Source organism: Aquarana catesbeiana, linkage group LG04 (assembly GCF_042186555.1).
Source record: "Aquarana catesbeiana isolate 2022-GZ linkage group LG04, ASM4218655v1, whole genome shotgun sequence".
Classification (NCBI taxonomy): Eukaryota; Metazoa; Chordata; class Amphibia; order Anura; family Ranidae; genus Aquarana; species Aquarana catesbeiana.
This window is the reverse complement of record NC_133327.1, coordinates 407,956,945-407,979,162: the sequence shown is the minus strand read 5'-3', so window position 1 is coordinate 407,979,162 and position 22,218 is coordinate 407,956,945. Positions and strand designations below refer to the sequence as shown.

Here is a 22,218-nt window from a genome sequence, read left to right as displayed (position 1 = left end):
AGGTAGGTAACTACCTACCCTTTCTTCCAATTATGAATTTGTATCAGAATTCTTAGAGCTAACTAACACCAGCCGTTGCATTGCAACACAGTGACTGGTGTGCGCTGTGGTCCGGTGGGGATTGCTGCAGTGCCTACACATACCTCCCAACTTTTTGAGATGGAAATGAGGGACACCCATCAGCAAAAGTATGCAGGCATAGGACACACCCCTTGTCATGCCCCCTTAAAGGAGAATTGTACAGACAAACAAGATTGGTTAAACCCACAAGTGCTTTTTTTTTTTTTTTTACCACTACTATTCCTTTCATATTGGCTTTTGGAATTTACATTTCCAGCAATTTAGAAATCAGATGAAAGGTTTAGCACTGGAAAACACTTTTTGATAGATAAAAAGTGCATTTTCTATACATCTATATAGATCAGACCAAAATGAGCGACAAATGAGGAGTAATGAGGGACAGAGGGACATTGCTCCAAATCAGGGACAGTCCTTCTAAATCAGGGACAGTTGGGAGCTGTGCCTACATCACACAATATTTTTTAGCAGGCTACTTCAAAAAGCTACACCAGCTGGCAGGGCCACCCACTGAGTGAATATTTAAGCAAAATTCTTTGAACGAATGATCCATTTACCAGTCAGGGGTCGCGGTGCTAACGCAAAACAACCTTCGCCTTCAGTAATTCACAATGACTCAAGACTGAGGCCATACTGCACCACTGCTTCTACCTAGTTAATGACTTATTTCAGGCCAGGGGGTGGCGTAAACATACAAAACTACACTATGTAGCAGTGGCACTTGTGCAAACGTTTACATGTGTATAAGTGTGAAATAAATACGTTCAAAATTGGACCTCGAATGCACAATTTTTAACTGTAGGTTTACGCAGCTCAGAGCAGCACGATCTGAACACTGTGTTTTATATATCTGTGTGCACGAGCCCTAAGACTGACAATGACTAACATTTCAAAGTTATTTTAAGAAATGAGTTTGTGCAGGAAGATTACATTGTGCAACTGTGTTGTATTTTTTATGTGTCAGTTATTCTTTAAGTATTCAAGTTGTCTCACTTTAACCATATATGATGTCATAGTTTCAATGAAAGCAAAAGTACGCTTGTGCCCTTTCTGTTGGTGTTTTTTATTACCCTTTTACTAGCAAAAATATGATATGGGTTTTCCGTTTGACCTGTAGAATTGTTCAGTTTACTCTTTAACTCTTTGTTAATTAAAAGATAAAAGTTCTACACAACACAATTTTTTTTTTTCTGTTCACTGTAATTTGGCCCCCTCTATAGTGATTCCAATTCTTCTGCATATGGTAGAGCAGTTATCTCAAGGAGTCAAAGCTAATGCTCTCCAATCATCAGGGGGCAATCGTTTTGCAGATTGCTGAGCTATAGGTCTGACTTTAGGGTTGCTACCTCATCCCTTTAAAACTGAACACATATGAATTACACAGGTTCTGTGGCTGATTAAGGTGGTAATTAAATTCACTTAGTGCCTTACCTGCATTAAATTAGCCCCCGAACCTGTTTAATTCATATGTGTTTGGTTTTAAAGGGGTGAGGTCGCAGCCCTATCTGATTTAGGCAGGGGGCATTTTGAACTTCTGCAGAACGTCTACTGCCGCCATACAACATGCAAGGATATAGCATGCTGACGGGCTTTTCTACTCTGGATGTGGCTGCTTTCTAAGGCCCTTTTCACATGAGTCTCGGCTTGTATAAGAGAAGTGTTAACGGCAAGCTTAGACGAAGCATCTGCAGAGCTTTCAGCAAGCTTTGTGAAGCTAAATGTCGAACACAGATCCTACTGGGAGTGTTGATTGGCACTTTAAACAAGCTACTAGCAGGCTTCAGCAAGATTTCAACAAGAAATGCTAAAGCATGCTAGCAGCTTGTTTAACCACTTAAGGACCAGAAGGATTTGCCCCCTTAATGACCAGGCCATTTTTTGCGATACGGCACTGTGTCGATTTAACTGACAATTGCGCAGTCGTGCAACACTGTACCCAAACAAAATTGACGTCCTTTTTTTCCCCACAAATAGAGCTTTCTTTTGGTGGTTTTTGATCACCTCTGCGTTTTTTTTTTTTTTTTTTTTTGTGCTATAAACAAAAAAAGCACAAATTTTGAAAAAAAAAAACAATATGTTTTACTTTTTGCTATAATAAATATCCCCCCCAAAAAAACTAATTTCTTCATCAGTTTAGGCCAATATGTATTCTTCTACATATTTTTTGGTAAAAAAAATTGCAATAAGCGTATATTGATTGGTTTGCACAAAAGTTATAGCCTCTACAAAATAGGGGATAGATTTATGGCATTTTTATTGTTTTTTTTTTTTTTTTTTCCCTAGTAATGGCGGCGATCTGCAATTTTTAGTGGACAGATCGGACACTTTTCTGGGACCATTGATATTCATACAGCGATCAGTGCTATAAAAATGCACTGATTACTGTGTAAATGTCACTGGCAGGGAAGGGGTTAACTGTGTTCCCTCATGTGCGTTTTTAACTGTGGGGGGATGGGACTGAATGAAGGAGGAGACAAATCGCTGTTCCTAATTACTAGGAACAGCAGATCTGTCTCTCCTCCCCTGTCAAAACAGGAATTTGTGTGTTTACATACACAGTTTCCCGTTCTTGCTCTCATGCCCTCAAAGGCTGGTGGACATCGCTGGCTGCGCGCATTGGGTCCCCCTCTTAAAGGAGCCGACGTACCTGTACAGGGATTGGCGGTAACGAGCCGACCTGCCGCCATATAATGACGGCGGCTGGTCAGCAAGTGGTTAAAATGGCAATTAACACTCCCATTAGGATCTGTGTTCAAAATTTACAAACTGGAGCTGAATAGTACTTCAACAAAGCTTGCTGAAAGCTCTGAAAATGCTTTGTCAAAGCTTACTGTTCACACCACTCCTATACAAACTGAAGCCTGTTTGAAACAGGCCTAAAAAACCCTGTTGCAGCTAATTGTACCCGCTCGCATGTAATCTCTCATGCTGTGATCACATGGGAATGATTGGCCCTGGACGCAGGCAGTTCCTGAATGTAATCGCTGGTGGAGTGCATTTGCAGGTGTGAATGCACCCTTTAATTGCTGTGTAAAATTTCCTATGCTGACACGATGTGCAGGCATGATTAGCATTTAGATCCTAATGACTGTCTACCGAGTGGAAAAATGCAAGTGTTGGCATTCTCCAAATCAAGTATGGTTATTGGTATACTAGCTATATTTAATGCCATATAAATGCATATGAAATACTGGCAGGTGATTGGACAAATATGGAATGCTGGCTGTAAAAAGTGGTTGTAAAGGCACAAGTTTTTTTTTTACCTTCATGCATTCTGTGGATTAAGGTAAAAAACCTTATGTGTGCAGCAGCCCCCCTAATACTTACCTGAGCCCCATTTCGATCCAGCGATCTCCACAAGAGCCTTGCCTCTCCCGGGACTTTCACTCCTGATTGGCTTTTGGCAGTAGCGGGAGCCATTGGCTGTCAATCACAGCCAGTGAGCCAATCAGGAGATGAAGGGGGCGGGGCCGTGCCATGGCTCTGTGTGTGAATGGACACACACAGCCACTGATCGGGAGCATGCCTGCTTGGGTGCCCCCATTGCAAGCTGCTTGCTGTGGGGGCACCCGGCAGGAGGGAGGGACCAGGAGCTCTGGCGAAGGTCCCCAGAAGAGAATTCGTGCTGCTCTGTTCATAACCACTGCACAGAGCAGGTAAGTATAACATGTTTGTTATTTAAAAAAAAAAAAAAAAAAAAAAAGACTTTACAATCGCTTTATTGTTCTATATTGTATTTATGAGATGCGTAAACATATTTTCCTGTTAGTTTCCCTGTCAGGTTTCTGATGTCCCTTACTTCCTGCCAAGTTGACACCGTAAGCATTGTTGCAACCCTGAAATTCTCAATTCAACTCTCTGGTGTGAGATCTTCATATAATCTTTAGAGAATCGATCTCAGGGAGTGATGATAATTAGGTCTGACAATGCCAAAACTGTGTGGGGAGAATGGGGAAGTCCTAGTGCACTTGGTGCCACGGTGTCTACTGCAAAAAGTCAGTAACAGAATGGTCTGCTTTATATTTGTCCTAGGCAGCCAGAAAAGTACATATTGAGAAAACAGTACAGTTTAAGACACCTTGACACAAAGTAGATCATTTATAAGGCATTAAGCAGTCTTAAAAAATCACACTAAAACAGTGTAGCTAAAAGCAAAGCAGAATGCTGTGAACCTCCATTGGTAGAAACTATAAAAACTCGTAAATGGCTGTCGTAAACTGGTCGGAAAGCAATACACATCTGTCATGTTTAACTTGAACTGAGAGTGAACTGGTCATGTCAAGTTCTCAACTCTATCCATCTTTCATAATTTTTATTGTAATAGAGTTATATTTATAAAAAGTGGTTACACTGATGTATGGGAAGATGCCTAACATACCTATATTACAGGGGGCAGAAGGCCGATGGACCTCCTAAGAGAGACATACATAGGATTTATATTATATTTGGTGTCTATCAAATCATAATTTCATTCTGTTTAATAATACATTGGTTGTTGGATTGTGAAAATTTGTCATCTGTAAATATAGGTATAGTTAGAATAATTGACCTTAAAGTCCAACTTTTGCAAAAAAAAAATAAATAAATGCACATATGTATATTTGCAGAACAAAAAATGTGCATTCATTATTTTTTTGCAAAAGAGCCTGCAAAGTATTGTAGTCACGACCAGTGGATCATGAGTGCGCTGTGTGCCTCCTGCAGTCTACTCCCTCAGCTCTATGTTTGTATTGAGATATGGGCTTTCAGTTGGAGATCTGGAGTTATGCCGCGTACACACGATCGGACTTTACGGCATACTTGGTCCGGCGTACCGGATTTCGTCGGACAATTCGATCGTGTGTGGGCTCCAGCGGACTTTGTTTTCTCAAAAGTTTGACGGACTTAGATTTGAAACACGTTTCAAATCTGTCTGACGGACTCGAGTCCGGTCGAAAAGTCCACTCGTCTGTATGCTAGTCCGACGGACAAAAAACGATGCTAGGGCAGCTATTGGCTACTGGCTATGAACTTCCTTGTTTTAGTCCGGTCGTACGTCATCACGTACGAATCCGTCGGACTTTGGTTGATTGTGTGTAGGCAAGTCCGTTCATTCGGAAAGTCCGTCGTAAAGTCAGTCGAAAAGTACGCCGGACAAAGTCTGCCGTAAAGTCCGCTCGTGTGTACGCGGCATTAGTGTCAATGGACTGCGAGTGATCACTGCATTGATGTTCCATTGAGAACTATAAATCTGTAGTGACAGACGGGACTTGTAGTTTATTTGCAGGAAAGTAAATCGCTCAACTTCCCCATCAACACAGTCAGTCATTATTGATACCAGATATTAGGCAAAAGATTTCTCTAGCTGTCCCTCTAGGGTTCTTCATCACATAGATACAGATCACCCTTCTGATTTTTTGAGGACACCACTACTAGGGATATTGGCAAAAGCACCACGGTTCTTTCTTTGTAAACCTGACTAGTGGGATCCCAGATATCTTCATCTCTAGTCTTGTCATTTAAAATGGACTCCTCTGAAAAAATTTTCATGGCAATTTTTTGTGCAAAAAAACTTGGTTGTGAAGAGCATGTACTCAAAAACAATTGAGTTGTTTTATTTGGGTGAACAGGTTACACTCAGATATGACTTCACTGGAATGTTTAGCTACAGTTTGACTTTTTCATCACATACCTTGAATATCCTCAAAGGTATTCTCAAGCATCATGGCCAAAAGGATCTCCTCAAAAGGGATCACGACAATCTAGTTACTTTATTAAGTAAATGATCAACCCACTGGAGGGGAGGTTATGGTGACAGCTATCTATGGGCTTGTTCACACTAGCGGTTTATGAGCAGTAAAACTCTGCTGTTGAGCTGCTCTCTTGAAGTGGTTGTAAAGGCAGAAGGTTTTTTTATCTTAATGCATTGTATGCATTAGGATAAAAAGCCTTCTTTGGGCAGAAGCCCCCCTCAGCTACTTACCTGAGCTCCATCTCGATTCAGCGATCTTGCACGAGAGGCTCGGCTGCCCGGGACTCTCTCTTCTCATTGGCTGAGACCTCAGCGAAGCGCCATTGGCTCCTGCTGCTGTCAGTCAGTGAGCCAATGAAGAGAGAGGGGGCGGGGCCTGAAATGGACACAGGGAGCTGCGGCTCGGCTCGGGAGCCCCCATAGCAAGCTGTTTGATGTGGGAGCACTCAGCAGGAGGAAGGGGCCAGGAGCGCCAAAGAGGGACCTGAGAAGAGGAGGATCTGGGCTGCTTTGTGCAAAATCACTGCACAGAGCAGGTAAATATGACCTGTTTCTTGTTTTTTTTTTTTTTTTTTTGTTAAAAATAATACTTTAATTTCACTTTAATCCTAGTACACACGGGCCCAATGTCGGGTAGCATCGGCCGGTTCAGTAGAAACCGGCTGACATTTGGCCCGTGTGTACTGCAGCCGGCCGTCCAGATGACTTCTGTTGATGGGGCATAACAAAAAAGGTCTTCCGATCAGTGCTCTTAACCAATGACTGAGAGCGTTGACCGGTGTGTTCTGGCAGGGGGCCACCCCCCCTGTCAGAAGACAATAGCACAGCAGGGGAGATCGCTGTACTAACATCACATGGTTAGTACAGCAGCTCCTCTGGAATGAAAAAAAAAACTATTGGTGTGTACTAGGCTATACTGTCTGCACCCCCTTAACTGCTACCCCCTTGAGTTGCAGAGGCATCGACCAGGGGTGCACACATGCTGTGGCCACGGAAGAAATTCTTTCCACTCTCATGTGAATGGGACTGCTCTGCAAGCACCCTGCAATGCGTTCAATGCATGCGGTTGCGGTGCTTTAGAGCTGCAATCAAGGGGTTAAAGCAGGCAGTGAGGAGGCGATACAATGGCTCCTCGGTGCCTGTCGAATGCTGTCTGAAGAGCAATCCGCGTGTAAAGGAGCCCTAGGGCCTGATTCACACCTATGCAGGTTGCAGTTTGCATATTGCAGATGCATTTTGCATTTTTCAATATACATTTTTGATCAATTGAAGTCTATGGAACCAAAAACCAGAACAAAATCCCTGGCCCTTTCCATAAAATGCACAGATGTGAATTACATCCATAGGAAACCATGTTAAATGCACTGTAGTGTGTTTCTGCAAAACTGAAAACTCACTAAAAATGCATAGGTGTGAAACAGGCCTAAGAGGAGATTTTCCCTCTATGGAGAGATTTCCTCTGACTTTATGCTACATCTCTTGGACAGGAAGTGAATTTTAATTCGCTCAATGGGCCAAAAATCGCAATACGAATTACCAGGCTCAGTGTTTTGTTTTTTTTTTTTGTTTTTTTTTACATTCAGTGACCTGAAACAAACATTAAAAAGTCAGTGTAAAGGTAAAATTGCCATCTGCATCTATGTTCTGAGTCACTGGCTCACAAATTGTTGCATTTTGAGAAAGCAAGGTCAGCAGTGGCAGCCTTTTTATTTTCTCAGTGCAGGGTTCATAGGTAAACTGGTCTCTTCATCTGATGGCTATGTCAGATTTTAAAGATTTTACTAATAAAGTTATACTAACGTTTGCATCTTTGACTAGCCCAGTAAAATATTTTATACGCACAAACTACGTTTTAAAATCCCTTTTAAAAATTCTTATCTCTGCAAATAAAACATGACTGCCATGCATAAAGAATTTCAATCAGTGTTAACTTTGACACTGATAAGGATATGTCATTGCTAAGGAAAAAAAAATGTGGTCTGCAATTTATAAACCAAGGAAAAAACACATCCTCCTGAGCTTATTTTCTTGTAATGTCTATAATCTGCTTACGTATTTATATCTGGTTGTGTAATTTTCTGTGTAATTTTGTTACTTTTATTTAAAGTGGTTGTAGCCTTCTATAGTGTGTACTTTGATCCAAAGAACGTAGTGTAATTTTAGTCTGATCTCTCATTCCTCTGCTATCCACGTGAGTCACTTCTGACAGCCTATGCCAGGGACCTTCAGCTGTAGCAGAACTACAAGTCCCATGAGGCATAGCAAGACTCTGACAGCCACAAGCATGACACCCAGAGGCAGAGCATGATGGGACTTGTAGTTTTGCAACCGCTAATTGCATATCCCTGGTCTATGCCAATGGTCTCCAAATTGTTGCCGTGTGGGGGATGGGTTTGGCTGTGGCCCTTTGATTTCCTTTATGTGGTCCTTTGGGAGATATTCCTCCTCTGACTTCCACTGACACCAACAATGGGGCATTATTCCCACCAATGGGGCACTTTGCCTCCCACCGAAACCACAAATGGGGCACCATTCCTCCCACCTACACTACTGATGGGACAGTATTCCACTCACTGACACCAACGATGGGGCATAATTTAATCCCCCCCAGGACATTTTTCACCCTCCTCCCCCCACAGTCTGAAGAACAATGAACTGCCCATTTGGTTGGAAATTTTGGCTACCCCTGGTATATGCGGACACCAGACAATCCTGGGAGATGGCCCTGTCCCCCCCTTCAGCACACAGCATGTGAATGACAGCCTCAGCTGTGCATGTTTCCTTATGAGACTCTGTGTTTTATTTTTATACCATTTCATAGATCTTTTGTAAACTAGAGTTATATTTTCACAAATTTTGCAATCGGGCTTTATCTGAAAGGCTCCATTTTCCTTCTTGTAAGTTCTTGCTTCTTCTCCTTGGACCTCCTACCTCCAGTGGGTAATAATGGAAAAAAAGAAGAATAATGATGATAATGATGAACTGAAATAATCAGTGCATTAAGAACCCTTCCCTCTGCTACCTGCTAAAAAAAACTATGTATATTCATTTCCAACTAGCATTGTATGCCAAAATTAGATTTTTACAGATATATAAGCGAGTTATGGTGTCTGGAAACAATGGCAGATTGTATATGTAAGGCCTCATGCACACAGACGTTTTAAAAAACGGGCTGTAAAGTTAGTAACAACTCCTGGAAAAAAAGCAGTGTTAAAAGGGCAATCTTATTAGCGTTTTGATTTGGCGTCCGTGCGCGTTTGGTAGTGAAACTCAAAAGGCCTATTCACCGCTTTGCATGTGCAGTAGAACGTGTTCACGAGTGTTGTGTTAAGGCATCCCATTTATTATTAATGGCCAATTAATGAGACTCAGTGCACTTTTTTATTTTATTCTTTATTTTTTTTTTGGCAGCGCAGCACATCACACAGAGCATTGCTTTCTGTGCATTGCAGTGCGCACATACCATGTGTTCTTGTGCATTGACTTAAAGCTGAACTACAGGAATGATCTGTATTGCACTCTTAGATTGGTCCAGTGTGGCACAATGTAAGTATATGTTGCTTATACCTGATGGATGGCAGGGAAAAGCTGAATATCACTGTATCACATGATAGCCTCAGTCTTTAGGTCCTGCTGGGGTGCTATGCAGGGGCAGCCCCACTGCACACTGACCACTGTGGGTCACTCACTCATCCCTGCCTCTATTAATGGAATGCCTTCTAATTCTCTATTTTATTTATTTTTTCTTATGAGTACAAGGTGCTCTGTGATTGGACAAGGTGGAGATGAGGGATGGTGATGTCATGAGCTCCACCTCGTCCAGGCATAGCATGCCTTGTATTTAATCAATTAAAAAAAATACAAGGCATTTCTATAGATGGTGGAGGTATTAGGTGTGCAACCCCCTGTGGTCAGTATATAGTGGGGCAGGCGCTCACATGGAACCTGAGCAGATTGCATAAGATAGTAGCAACAGCTATTGCAGTGACCAGAATAGAGAAAATAAGAGAAGTCCATTGTTAAGGTTTTATAAAAACTTTAATGCACATTAAAATGTGGGTTTTAACATGGTAATGCACACGGAGAGGTGTGAATGGAAAATTCACACATTTGATTTGTTTACGTATTTGCATACAGATCCCCCCCCCCAATTCAGAAATCACACAAGCAAGATTCATCAATTGTATGATTTTCCAAAGAATACATTTCAGGAACCATGAATCAGACTGAAACAGAAGCACAATTATGGTAAATCACACTTGTTTAATAATAAAAAGGTAAACAGAGTATAAGTAGTCAAAACATAGCCAGGGTTCAGAAACCAAAAGGGATAGTCAGACAAGCCAAAATGTCAGGGAGCCAGAGATGAGCGTAGTAGAACAGCATGCAGGATCTGGAGCCAGAAGGCATGCCAGCCAAGCAATTATTTAACAGGAACACAGACGAGCATCTCTAGGGATGTGACCAAGGCTAAGGCAGAGATCATCTGGACTGGACGGCTTAAGTAGGCAGGACTGATGAGCAGGATATCATCAACCGGTGAGTCACTGTGGAAAGGAGCTGGCAATTAGCTGACAGCTTAGCGGCCACCTTTTGAGAAGAAAAGGCTGAGCCCAGCCCTGATACTAAACTCGTTTTCTGGAATTGTTAAGGCAAATCAAAATCTCATTTTGGTGCTTTTATCAGTTTGCTAGATAGGCAAATTCATTAGATCATCATTTGACATTTGTGACTTTAAGGTGTTTATATGAATGAAGTATTTGCTTTTAGGGGGCAGAGTTCTCCTAAATCACCCACAAAAATGGCTGCCACCTATCTTTTGTATCTTTTATTTCATATATGTTTAAACAACTTTACATAGCTTTTATGCTTCATTACACATGTACTGTGCTAGTACAGGATGTATTTACTTCATAATCTGATAACCTGCATAAGATCACCTCCGAATGTTGAAACATTCTAACGGAAATATTTCCTTAATGATAAAGTGTCCTTGAGTGACATGTTTTATTAGGCACACTTGGTCTAACCTGTCTTGTGTAACTATAATAAAAACAAACAAGCAGACTATATTGGAATAATCTACTGAAAGTTGCAGAGGCTCCATTGTTGGTTACTAGGACAGGTATTAGAATAGCGCGTAACGGAGAGCTTCCAAGTCGGATAAATTAATGCACGTTTTACCTTTCTACTCACTTGATCTTAAGGGACAGGCTTGATGCATTAACCTACCGTTAAAACTATTAATTTAAAAAGAAAATAAAGTATGGTTGGGGTAATGTAAATGTCATAGAAAAAGTGGGGCTTTCAAAGCAAACTGGAATAGTCTCTATATTTTGTGAATGTTCCTATTAGAAATGATACACTGTGTGTTTGCAATGAAATCTTTCACCACTTTCATAACATTATAATATAGATCAGCTTTTAGAATACGCCCATGGACACAATACATTGTGTGCACAACTATTAGGTAAGTTGTATTTTTGAGGATTATTTTCATTATTGAACAACTACAGTGCTCTCGGTCAATCCAAAATGTTAATAAACCTCAAACCTGAATAAGAAAGTAAAAGTGAGGTTTTGGCTTTCTTAGGAGAATATCTATGTGTGCACACATATTTTTGTAATATGTGTGCACAATTATTGGACAACTATTAGTGTGCAGAATCATTATGCAACAAAATTTTGTTTAACTGCTTGCCGCCTGCCCACCATCTCGTTCTGGGAGGACGTCATATGACGGTGCCCCAGAACTCACAACGCATACATGAGTATCAAATTTATAATAATTCACTTGGTGGTGTGGTGGACAATGGACGCTTTAAAAGATTTTTATATTGGTTCAAGGTATTGAAACAACTTTCAACACCAATTTGGACAATTTAATTTATGCACTTTTACATGTCCTCGCATGAACTTTTGACTACTTAGTTCTGGTTCTGTCTTGCACTTGATATACATGTTTAGCGCAATTTATTTTAGAGTTTTTTTTTTTTTTTTTTTTTTTTTTTTTTTATGAATTTATAATTTTGTGGCTGGAACACATACACACTTTGTGTTTTAAATTGCAATTATTAATTGGCACTAGCACTGTTGTCTAACACATTTACATATCACAGTTTGTGATTTTTGATTATTGTTGGTGGTTCGTATTACCAAGTAAACCTGTCACAAATCTGGGCAGTTCAAGCTGAGCTTTACCATGAGTTATCTTTAAAAAAAAAAGCATGTTAAAATGGAGATTGCTGATATAGAAAATCTAGCAGGTATGTTTTGAATGGCAGAGGAAGGGTGACAGCTAGGTTTGGAGAAATCTGTTCCTTTTTTAAGATATTACATATCATTCTCAGAGATCACAATAGTCTGTGATTTAAAGATCATGTTTGTTGGTTCTGCAAATGAAGCTCTATATTAACCAAGAATTTTTTTTTTTCCTTGTAATGTCCTCTATGATGGTATTAGCAGGCAGGATATCACCATGTGACCTGATGAGCTTGGAGTGACTGCTTGTAAAGCTCACGTGGTAAAGGCAAGTTTGGCTAGAAACTATATACCATGGCTCAACAACGCAAACTGCAATAAAAGTTAATTCTGTATATACTTTTGTTTAACCACTTGCCGATCAGTCACGTACCTGGTACATCACTGAACTGCAAGTGGTTATAACTGGATGATGCCTAAGTAGCCACTGGATTGCTTTTACAAGCAGTGGGAGAGACGTCCCCCCCCCCCCCCCCCACTCCTTTCCGCCACCTTCTGAGCTGAACAAAGACCGGATCAGCTTTGTTCGGCTCTGGGCTATGGTAACCCAGAAGCGATGATCTGACAGTGATCAAAAAAAATAATTAAATTGACAGTGTAAAAATAAAATAAATAAAAAAATAAAGTGCCCCCCGTCCCACCCGTGCTGGTGCGTATGCTTCAGTCCCAAACAATGATCGTCCCACACATGTGAGGTATCACTACAGACTTCAGATCATGGGCATTAATTCTAGCACTAGACCTTCTGTGCAAATCTGAAGTGGTAACCTGTAAAGGCTATTAAAACACTGCTTATAGAAAGTAAAATTTGCAGCACGGGGCATGCAAAAATGTTTATTGCACGGGCGTGCGCAATTTTTGAGCATGAAATGTTTGGTATTTATTTGCTTGGCGTAACATCATCTTTTTATATTTTACCAAAAATCTGGTTCTGTATTGTAAATGTTTGCATTAGGATTCAATAAAGGGTATTTTTTTCCCCAAAAAAATTGCGCTTGGGAAAACCGCTACACAAATGCCGCGTGACATAAAAATTTGCAAAACCTACCAATTTACTCTCTAGGGCTTCTGCTTTAAAAAAAATATATAATGTTTGGGGGGTTCTAAAAATTTTCTAGCAAAAAAAAATACTGATCGTTACATGTAAGCAAAAAGTGACAGAAAAGGCCTGGTCTTTATTTTTGGTTCACAGCTTTATTTTTGACGGTGCTGATCATTAGTTTTTAAAGCAGAATTTTGTAATGCAACAATTTTTTACAATTCCCTTCCTTTTTTGACTATAAAGTTTAATTATGAAGACATTAGATGTAATCTGTTATCTCCACTTTAAAGTGGTTCTCATTTCCTGCATTAAGATAAAAAACCTTTTACAGCTTGCTGTTCAACCCCCCCCATTAAATACCATGCTGTGCACGGCTGGATCTCTTCTCTCCACTTTTCCTCTTCACACACTCCTACTGCTTACTCAGTTGCTGAAGCCTTAGGCTGTATATGCATCCTCTAAACGGAACGGGAGCAAAAGTCCTCTGTCACGAGAAGGTCTTAGTTGAAAAGGCATGCTCCCGGGTGACTCGAAGGAAGTCGGGGTTTTTCCCCTCAAGACAGAGGAGGTCACATGTTATAGAGTTTACCTGCAAAGGTCATTCCTCCAGGAACAAGAATGTCTCATGGGTCCAGCAGAACAGATATCCTAACGGGATTTGGAGAAACATTCACTATCTTGAAATCTAGTAAGCAATGAAATCCTCCCAATCCCCAGGAGGGGGCGAAACCTTTTTAATGGGGCTGGTCCAGCCGTTGCAAGGATTCCTGGATGGTATGGTATCCACCATCTGTTGATCTGTTCTGGGCATGTCTAGGCTTCCCAGTCCATCCCCTGGAAGTTTTATTTCCCGGGGCAAAGTTCCAGTCTCCCTGCAAGGGCAGGAGACTCAAAGGACTCTATTTAAGCTTTGTGTTGTGATCCCCAAAAGGATGTGGAATGAAGACCAGGAGTGGATATTGAATCTTCTATTTCTCTTCACGCACTTAAATATCTGCAAATTGGAATCCTGACTAGTGATCATCCAACTGGTGCAGCCATGAGTTTTACATGATCCAAGTAGAGCCCCAAGATGTTTTTTCCAGGCTGGTGGTTGGCCACGCACATCTCCAGTTCCAGTGTCTCCCCTTCGTCTTCTGCACCTGCCCGGGGGGACCTTTAAGTCATCGCTGGACAGGGATTGTCTTCTGCAGATGCCATTAGCCTATTGTTTTTTGCTTTTTTTTTCCTTAAAGAAGGGCCAATTATAGGTCTCTCTTCAACCTTGATCCTATTGTCAATGCTTGTGACATTTCAAAAACACTTTAGTTTGGACATACCAAAAGAGAATGATATTCTAACCCAGGCTGCAAAGATGCAGGCCCCTGTATAGTGTTCTCAGACCCAGCACCTTTCAGGGGGTGGCTTTCCTTTCTTCCAGAATTCGGGTGGCCAATAAATGGGGAAAAGAGTCTTCTCATCCCATCCCACTCATTTACCTAGGTGCTCTCCTCATTGCCGCAACCAGAATGGTGTGTTTGCCTCCCCAGTGGGTAGCGGCTATTTTTTCTAGAAGAACTGTTGCGTCAGCTCTCTCTCTCTCTCTCCTCTTGACGTCAGTCGGTTTAAGTTGACTCCAGACCATGTCATCCTGCATCCCGATGCTACCTTGGGCTCATTGCCTCCTGAGGTTTTTTGTTTTCTTCATGAAGGCCTCTGGTCACAATGGAAGAGACGATACTAGGAAGATGGGACATTTCCACTACGAGAATAGCCTTGGACGCCTGGAAGATGGGGGCGGCCAATCTAGCCCTAGTGAGCCTAGGGGTTCATCTACTGCAGAGGCTGGTCCTGTTTCGCTTGGACAACAGGGTGGCAGTGCCATATTTCCAACAACCGGGTACTCACAGATTCCTTTATTGAGTTTAGTGGGAGAACCTGCTGGTACTGCAGGCAGTTTACCTTCTGGGTCACCAATACGAGGAGGGAATTCATCTGTCCTGGAATCTGCAAGACAGCAACGAGTGGTCTCTTTACCCCTCGATATTCAGCTGAGTCATGTCACTTCAGGGTCCTCCGGAAGGTGTTTTCTTTGTCTCATCAATGGAGGACAAATTACCTAGTTTTCGTTTGTGCCTGCCTCATCCTCATGCGAATGCGGTGGATACCCTCTTGAGTCCTTGGCGGTGCAGGTCAATCTTAGGCACTTCCTCCAAACTCATAATTTCGAGGTTTCCTCAATTTGTTGAATGAGCCGATTGTAGTGGGGGCAAACAGTTCCACAGTTCCCCTGGCCGCTTTATCTCGGTGCCTGTCGCCTCGATAAGATTCTGATTCTACCTCATCTCTCAAGAGGGGGTTTCCCGCATATTCAATAAGTGTGACAACCCTTTAGGAGTCATCGGGATACATTCGGTTCTTTGCCTGCTAAGGGATAAGTGCGGAACCAATTTAGGCCAATGCTTAATGCGTCTAAACCAGAGGGACTGGATGGTAAAAAAAACATAGTTAAATTCTCATACACCTGTAAGGAAAACCTCTTACCTGAACGGTGCCCATGGTCTCTTTGGTATAGTCTGGCTACCAGGAAGAGTTGACACTCATGGTTAGCAATATAAGCAACTGAGTTTACAGCAAACTGCCATTAAGAAAGACAAGGCGGTAACTCTTGGAAGGGTGGGTTCTACTTACCCTTCCAGTCCCACGATCAGGGTCTTTGAAAGGTTTGGACATTTCCAGAGTCCTAAGATGTTGACTACAGCTTACAGCACCCTTTGGAGCATCAAGCATTTTGTGCATACTCCCTTGGGGTGAGATCAGAAAGGTAGGAAACGGCCTCAAGAGCAATTGCGTCCGGGATTTGTAAGCTGGTTCAGAGGCGTATAGGGCTAGAGGGTTGGATCCTCCGGCGGTTAGAACCCACTCATCAAGGGCAGCTTCTTCGTCCTGGGTGACAACACCTCTCTGGAAACAATGGGCAGAGCGGCTACTTGGAAAAATCTCAGGGCACGTTCATGCAAAGTTATAGCATTTGATCCAAGGGTACTCTCAGTGGAGTTCGAGAGGGGGACAATTGAGTCAGCTCTCTCGATTCCTTAATATATGTTTTCGTTATAGGCATTACCCACCCAGTTTTTGTAGCTATTTATTTTATCACAGGTATGCTGCCATGGAGGCACCAGGAAAACGGAAAATTGTATCATACTTACCGTAATTTTCCTTTCCTGCTGCCTATCCATGGCAGCATACATGCCCTCCCTTGGTATACGATGTAACAGAAGAATGCTAGGGGGAGTGTGGTTCTTTTTTTTTTTTTTTTTTAATAATGAATTCACTATTCTGAGGGGAGGAGTCGGGACCGGAGCTTATCACAGGTATGCTGCCATGGATAGGCACCAGGAAAGGAAAATTACGGTAAGTATGATACAATTTTCCATTGTATTATTTTATTTTAAAAATTGCCTTTTAGTAATACTTTAATTTTAAAACGTGGAAAAAAATAACTAGAAAAGAATATATTTACCACACAAAAGTTGAACATAATACAGTAGTCAGAAAATAACACAGCTGGCTAGGATGACTTCAGGCTCAAACATGCTTTTGCTTTTGTCAGTGCTTCCTGGAGAATGGAGGGTGTCAGCAGTAGGTTATTTTACCTGCATTTGTTTTATTAATTTTAGAAAGTTTTGAGATTGTGGAGTTAGGCAGAAAATAGATTTTAAACCCCTAATTGCAGCTTTGCATTTTTTACTTGTAAAGCAGCCTGAATGGAATGTAGAACAAGTAAAGAATGTGCCATACTTTTTTTTTTTTTTTTACAATGTGTGTGCTTTGTATTGGGAAAAACTGCCCTGTGTTGACAGCACACTGAAGAGCTGGACCGCTCCTGTCCTACAGAGTGCAGCACTCAGCGGTCCAATGCCTCTCCAACCTAGTGCTCCAATCAGCAGTGCTGTGCGGGGGAGTGTCACACTGCTGGAGCCCTCGACCACTGCACTCTGTGAGAGAACAGCTGTCCTTCTCTCTAGGAGGGGCCTTCTGGTAAAAGAAAAAGTTATAGCTTAAAAGAGAAGTGTGTTTTTTTTTTTTTTTTAAATCATACTCACCTATGTGGATGCAGCATCGGCCTGATGCTGCATTTGTCCCCCACCGGCTCTAAGGCTGAGAAGCGAGCGATTAAACTGCGCTGATAGCTCGGTTCTCAGTGCTCCCTGAGCAGAGAGTTGGTGACTGTCAGTCACCGCTCTCCGCTTTGCTCCCCCCCAGCTTACTGGAGCGCTGGGCTGTAGAGGGGGCAGGAGCAGCTGGCTCAGGCTCTTAGTGGCTCGCTGAGAGGCTGAGACTGGTGTCAGTCCAGGCATGTGGGCGGATCATGACCATATGGTCATGATCTTTCCCGAGCCTGGACCGGCTCTGTGACGTCAGCCGAAAAACGGGTCACAGGAGTGCAAAATGATCTGCACTCCTGTGATCCACAGGAGAAGAACAGCCAAACGAGCTTTGGCTGTACTTCTCCTATAAATTGTTTAACAGTATAATACCCTAGACTTTAAAAGTTATGAAGATGTGCATTTGAAAAAGGCGAAATGTTACTTAGCTGGAGTAAGTATATACCATACTATGTATGTATGTATGTATGTAAGTTTAAATCCCTCTTATTGTAGTGTGTATCATAAATTTAAATCCCTCTCATTGTTGGGTGTACAGCTGTTGTAAATTTGTTTTGTGCTCTGCTCTGTGTTTTGGATTAGTAGTTAAGAAAAAAAGTTACTAATACTGTATGTGAGTTGTCTTGTTTAAACTCAAAATAGTTTCTGTTGTCATGCAGTCGCAGATCTGGGCAGTATACAATGAATCATGGAAATGGAAATCCTAGCCTTGATAAAGTATCGTTTAACCGGTCTGGATCACAAGATTCATTAGATGAACTTTCTCTGGATGACTGCTATTGGACTGAAGTAGAGAATATCAAGAAGAGCACTGATAATAGTCAAGAGAAACAGGATGTTGTTGTTAAGGAGCCAGATGGTAAGAAATTGATTCAATCTAATCTTGCATACCAGAACTCTTGAGATGGGAAAGAGTGTCATCTTCTGTGTATCTACCAGAATGATTGGACAAAAGATCTGCTGTTGCTATCCTTTTATGACTTCATGTAAAAAAAAACATTGATAATTCACAACTAAAACTTTTAAACAAATGGGTGTCTGCTTGTTAGCTACACCCCCCCCCCCAAAAAAAAAAAAACACTGCCTTAGGTCAGCTTTTCCACCAGCAACACTATCCATGTTGATGTTGGAAATCGTGCAAATTTCTTTCCTGCAACCCATTGTTGCAGGAAGGATATTCGCACCATGTATGGCCGGCCTTACACCCCAGCTTTGGGCTGCTTTCTGTATGTGCCATTGACATCGCTGGGCATTTTCCTGGGATCCTGGGAAAGCTGAAGATTCCAAATCATGAGAGAATGTGCTCTTCCGCAGTACTGTAGCACATTCTTTCAGGTTTGGGAACCTCTGCTTTCCCTGCCTTCCTGGAGAAGGCCTAGGAATGTCAATAAAAAAACCCAGTGTTGGCTGGAAGTTTGGGTGTAAAGCAAATATTATTTATTTTTTCTTTTTAATTAGCATTTTTTTATTCATAATGAATAGGCTGCCTTAGCACAATGGATATGAATGCGTGCTAACGCACTGTAATGATTTGCTAAAGCACAAATCATTCCAAAAATTAAGATAAATAAGCAGTGGTTAGAGACCTAAACACAATCAAATATTGCTATAAAATAAGTGCAGTCTTCTTGATTGGCGGCAACAGTAGGTTAAGAAGAAAAAGAAAAAAAAAAGCTGCTTAATACTGACACATCACATTCCTGTGTTTTTCATTCCTTCACATGGGGGAAATTACTAAAAACGTCTGTATTTTATTGTTTAAAAATGGCACTGTGGGAATAGCTGACATTTTTCATGTAGTTCCCATGCAGTTCTGTCGCAAGAGAATTATAACTGTTTTGGAGTCAGTGGGTGTTTAGTTTTTATTGAACTGTGAAATGAAACCCCTTCGTGTTTTCAGGCTGGCATGTGTTGTCTTTTCAGAGGGAGAAGAAGAAGAAGAATGGCTCAAGGAAGCTGGGCTGTCCATTCTATTTGGCGAGGGTTCCGCTGATTCTCAGGAGAGCATGGTGTTCTTAGCCACTTTAACCAGGACTCAGTCTGCAGCTGTCCAAAAACGAATCGATACTGTCAGACAGACGTTAAGGAAAAAAAACAAGCATCATCAGATTCCTGATGTCAGGGATGTATTCAAGCAGCCAGCAGTCTCAAAAGAAAAAGTATGTGCAAGCTGTTGTACTTAACTGCTTGTGGGCTAAATGGTTCTCTTTACATTACTTTATCATAGTGCTAAAAGCTGCTTGTACTTCAGAAAACCCTTTAAAATGTATGCTGAAAATTGAAATGAATATCAGCAGGTCACCCAAACTGTTATGCTTACGGTTAAACTGGAAATTCACTATTCCTTTCGTTTTGGATAGAGTAAGAAGGAATAGAACCTCAAACTGTGTTTATCTTGCTGGAGAGCTTTGCCCTTATTTCCTGGCCCAGTGCTGACACCGAAAAAGAAAGGAGTATTTTCAAAATGAGCACAGACCGCAATAAAAGCATAACAGAGGTTCTAATAATTTCCTGTGACCCAAAAGACCTGTTACGTGTGCCGCTCAGGCTCTCTGGAAGTAGTACAAGTCCTAGGTATCCACCCCTGGGAGTGCTGATTTGGGAAAGAGCTCGTCCCAGTTCCTATGTACGCTCAGTGTGAAGAAAAGTCTCCCTATGACCGCACGTCTGTACTGTACCAGACGTGCGGTCATAGGGAGACTTTCCTTCACTACTAATTTCCTATTCTACTAAAACATGTTCTTTTTGCTGTTAGTATCCTGAATGTTTGTTTACAGGCATACCCCACTTTTAAGTACACAGTAGGGTTTATTTACTAAAGCTGGAAAGTGCAAAATCAGGCTCACTTCTGCATAGAAACCAATGAGCTTCTAACCCCAGTTTGTTCAATTAGGCTTTGGTAATAAAACCTGGAAGCTCATTGGTTTCTATGCAGATGTGAGCCTGATTTTGCACTTTCCAGCTTTAGTAAATAAACCCCATTGTGTACTTAAAAGTGGGGTATGCCCGTATATTCCATTCACTTCACAGTAATCACACAAGAAGATAGGGGAAGTCTCCCCAGTAGAAACCTACCCTACCCAAAACAGAGCTAATGTTCTACTTTAATTTGTAATTACAAATACAGTATACAGTTACGGTACTTTATAGGGTTGATTTTAGTAGAGCTTCACCATATTCAGGAAGCTCCTAGGAAAATGAGTGCAGCTGCCATTACAAATTGTACAGTATATTCGCCTTTAGTAAATCAAGCTCTATATTTGTGAGCATAAGAGGTAATTAAAAAAAATTAATCAATGCAAGCAGATTGGGACTTATGTTTCATCAATTTTTAATACCGATTGTCTGTGCCGTGCATTGCAACTAACCGCATTACAGCTTTGTTTCTAAAATGAATGAAAATGTAATTGATCAGTGGGCAAAACTTCCACTTTTCCTTTTCTCCAGTCACAATGAACCTTCTATTTAAAGGACATCCTTGAATGTGAGTATTTACAGTATCCTAGATATCATTTTATGTGAAAGGCAACTCAACTCACTTCCACAAATGTGGCAAAAATATCTATGTGAATGCGCTAATAACGACAACGCCACTCTCTTCCACCAATATGGCAAACATATCCATGTGAATGTGCTAATAATTACCTTATTGTCGTTGTTGAAAGGCATTCATCCCAAAGCCACTGTTACTGACAAAATGATTTGCCCATTTCATTAAAGCAAATATTAATGACATTGCATGATCATCTGTGTCACAGTTGTTAAAATTTTCACACATATTTTAAAGTTATAATCATATGTTTGGTGGCTTGTAGTTCCTATGATCCTGTGCACAGCATCATTATAAACTTTAATACACACTAGGAGGTATTAAAAGGGAATATGTCTTTGTTGGGAAAAAAAAACGAAAAAAGGGGGACATGTCCTCCTCTGTTACTCTATGGGCTTTATAGTTTCTAGTACACTGTGTATTTGGGTGAAGCAGGGCCATTGTTTAACCCCACTTTAAAATGCAGGCTAATCCTGTGCAAATAATGCCCGTTTATTAGAGGGTCATTCTTGTAGTACTTCTAGGACAGTGATGATGTGTTCAGCTCCACGGTCCTGGCATGAGCCTGAGGCCACAACTCCAGAATTTGATATCATACTACTTGTTGTCTTAATGGTAGTGTACGTAGCTCCCATTTTCTAGTCTCTGTGAATCTCTCTAGTCGTTACTTCCTACTCAATCATGACTTATTAAAGATTTGACAAGATTGTGGAATACGGTGACATGCCAACAGACCTTCAAGGTTGGTTGCCCCATTTTTAGTATACAATGTTTAGTATACATTTTTAGTATACAGTGCCCATGTCCTGTATTTACAGTGCTCACTTCCTGAGCTCCAGATGTATCTATCAGGGGCATCTCTCTTGCTTGGATCTCAACTTAATAAATTTAGTGCAATCAGTTACATTAGTGCCAGCATGTATATTTCCTCCTGCAGAGTTCTTTTAAATTGCACCCATGATAGTAGGATCTAAAGGAGATGTTTTTTTGTTGTGTGATCTAATGGTGCTGCAAAGAATCTGCATACTTTGCCAGAGACACAGGTGTGTACTCCCAAGTGTAGGATTTCACTTCACCACTGATGGACCATTTACAGTATGCCACTGCTTAGGAGAGTTTAAAGCAAAAAAGGTATAAATAGAGTTTACCTAAAGTGAAAAACATATCTCTAAATGATTGTTAGTACATGTAGTAGATACAAAAAAAGCTAAAGTTATATGCAAATCTAACACGTAAGCCTCTGTCTTGGTTCTTTTAAGTAAAGGGTTACCTAACTGACCAACAGGAGGCTAGAGGAACTTTACAGGAAAATGTGATATTTGTATATAATTTCATATGTCTATATCTACATATCACTTAGAGGAGAAACCTTTTATGGGCAGTTAGAATTGCCTATGTTTTGTGACAG

The 22,218-nt window shown here is 41.2% G+C and overlaps 1 protein-coding gene across 2 annotated transcripts in view; it reads left to right on the top strand.

The window, feature by feature from the left end:
* The window catches only part of ARHGAP18 (Rho GTPase activating protein 18), a 198,748-nt gene that overhangs the window by 103,899 nt on the left and 72,631 nt on the right, over positions 1 to 22,218 (top strand). For both annotated transcript variants that reach the window (XM_073627256.1, XM_073627255.1), the window contains exons 2-3: positions 17,920 to 18,119; positions 19,184 to 19,419. In XM_073627256.1, coding sequence (XP_073483357.1) covers positions 17,920 to 18,119; positions 19,184 to 19,419 — 436 coding nt within the window. The remainder of the gene's footprint in view (positions 1 to 17,919; positions 18,120 to 19,183; positions 19,420 to 22,218) is intronic.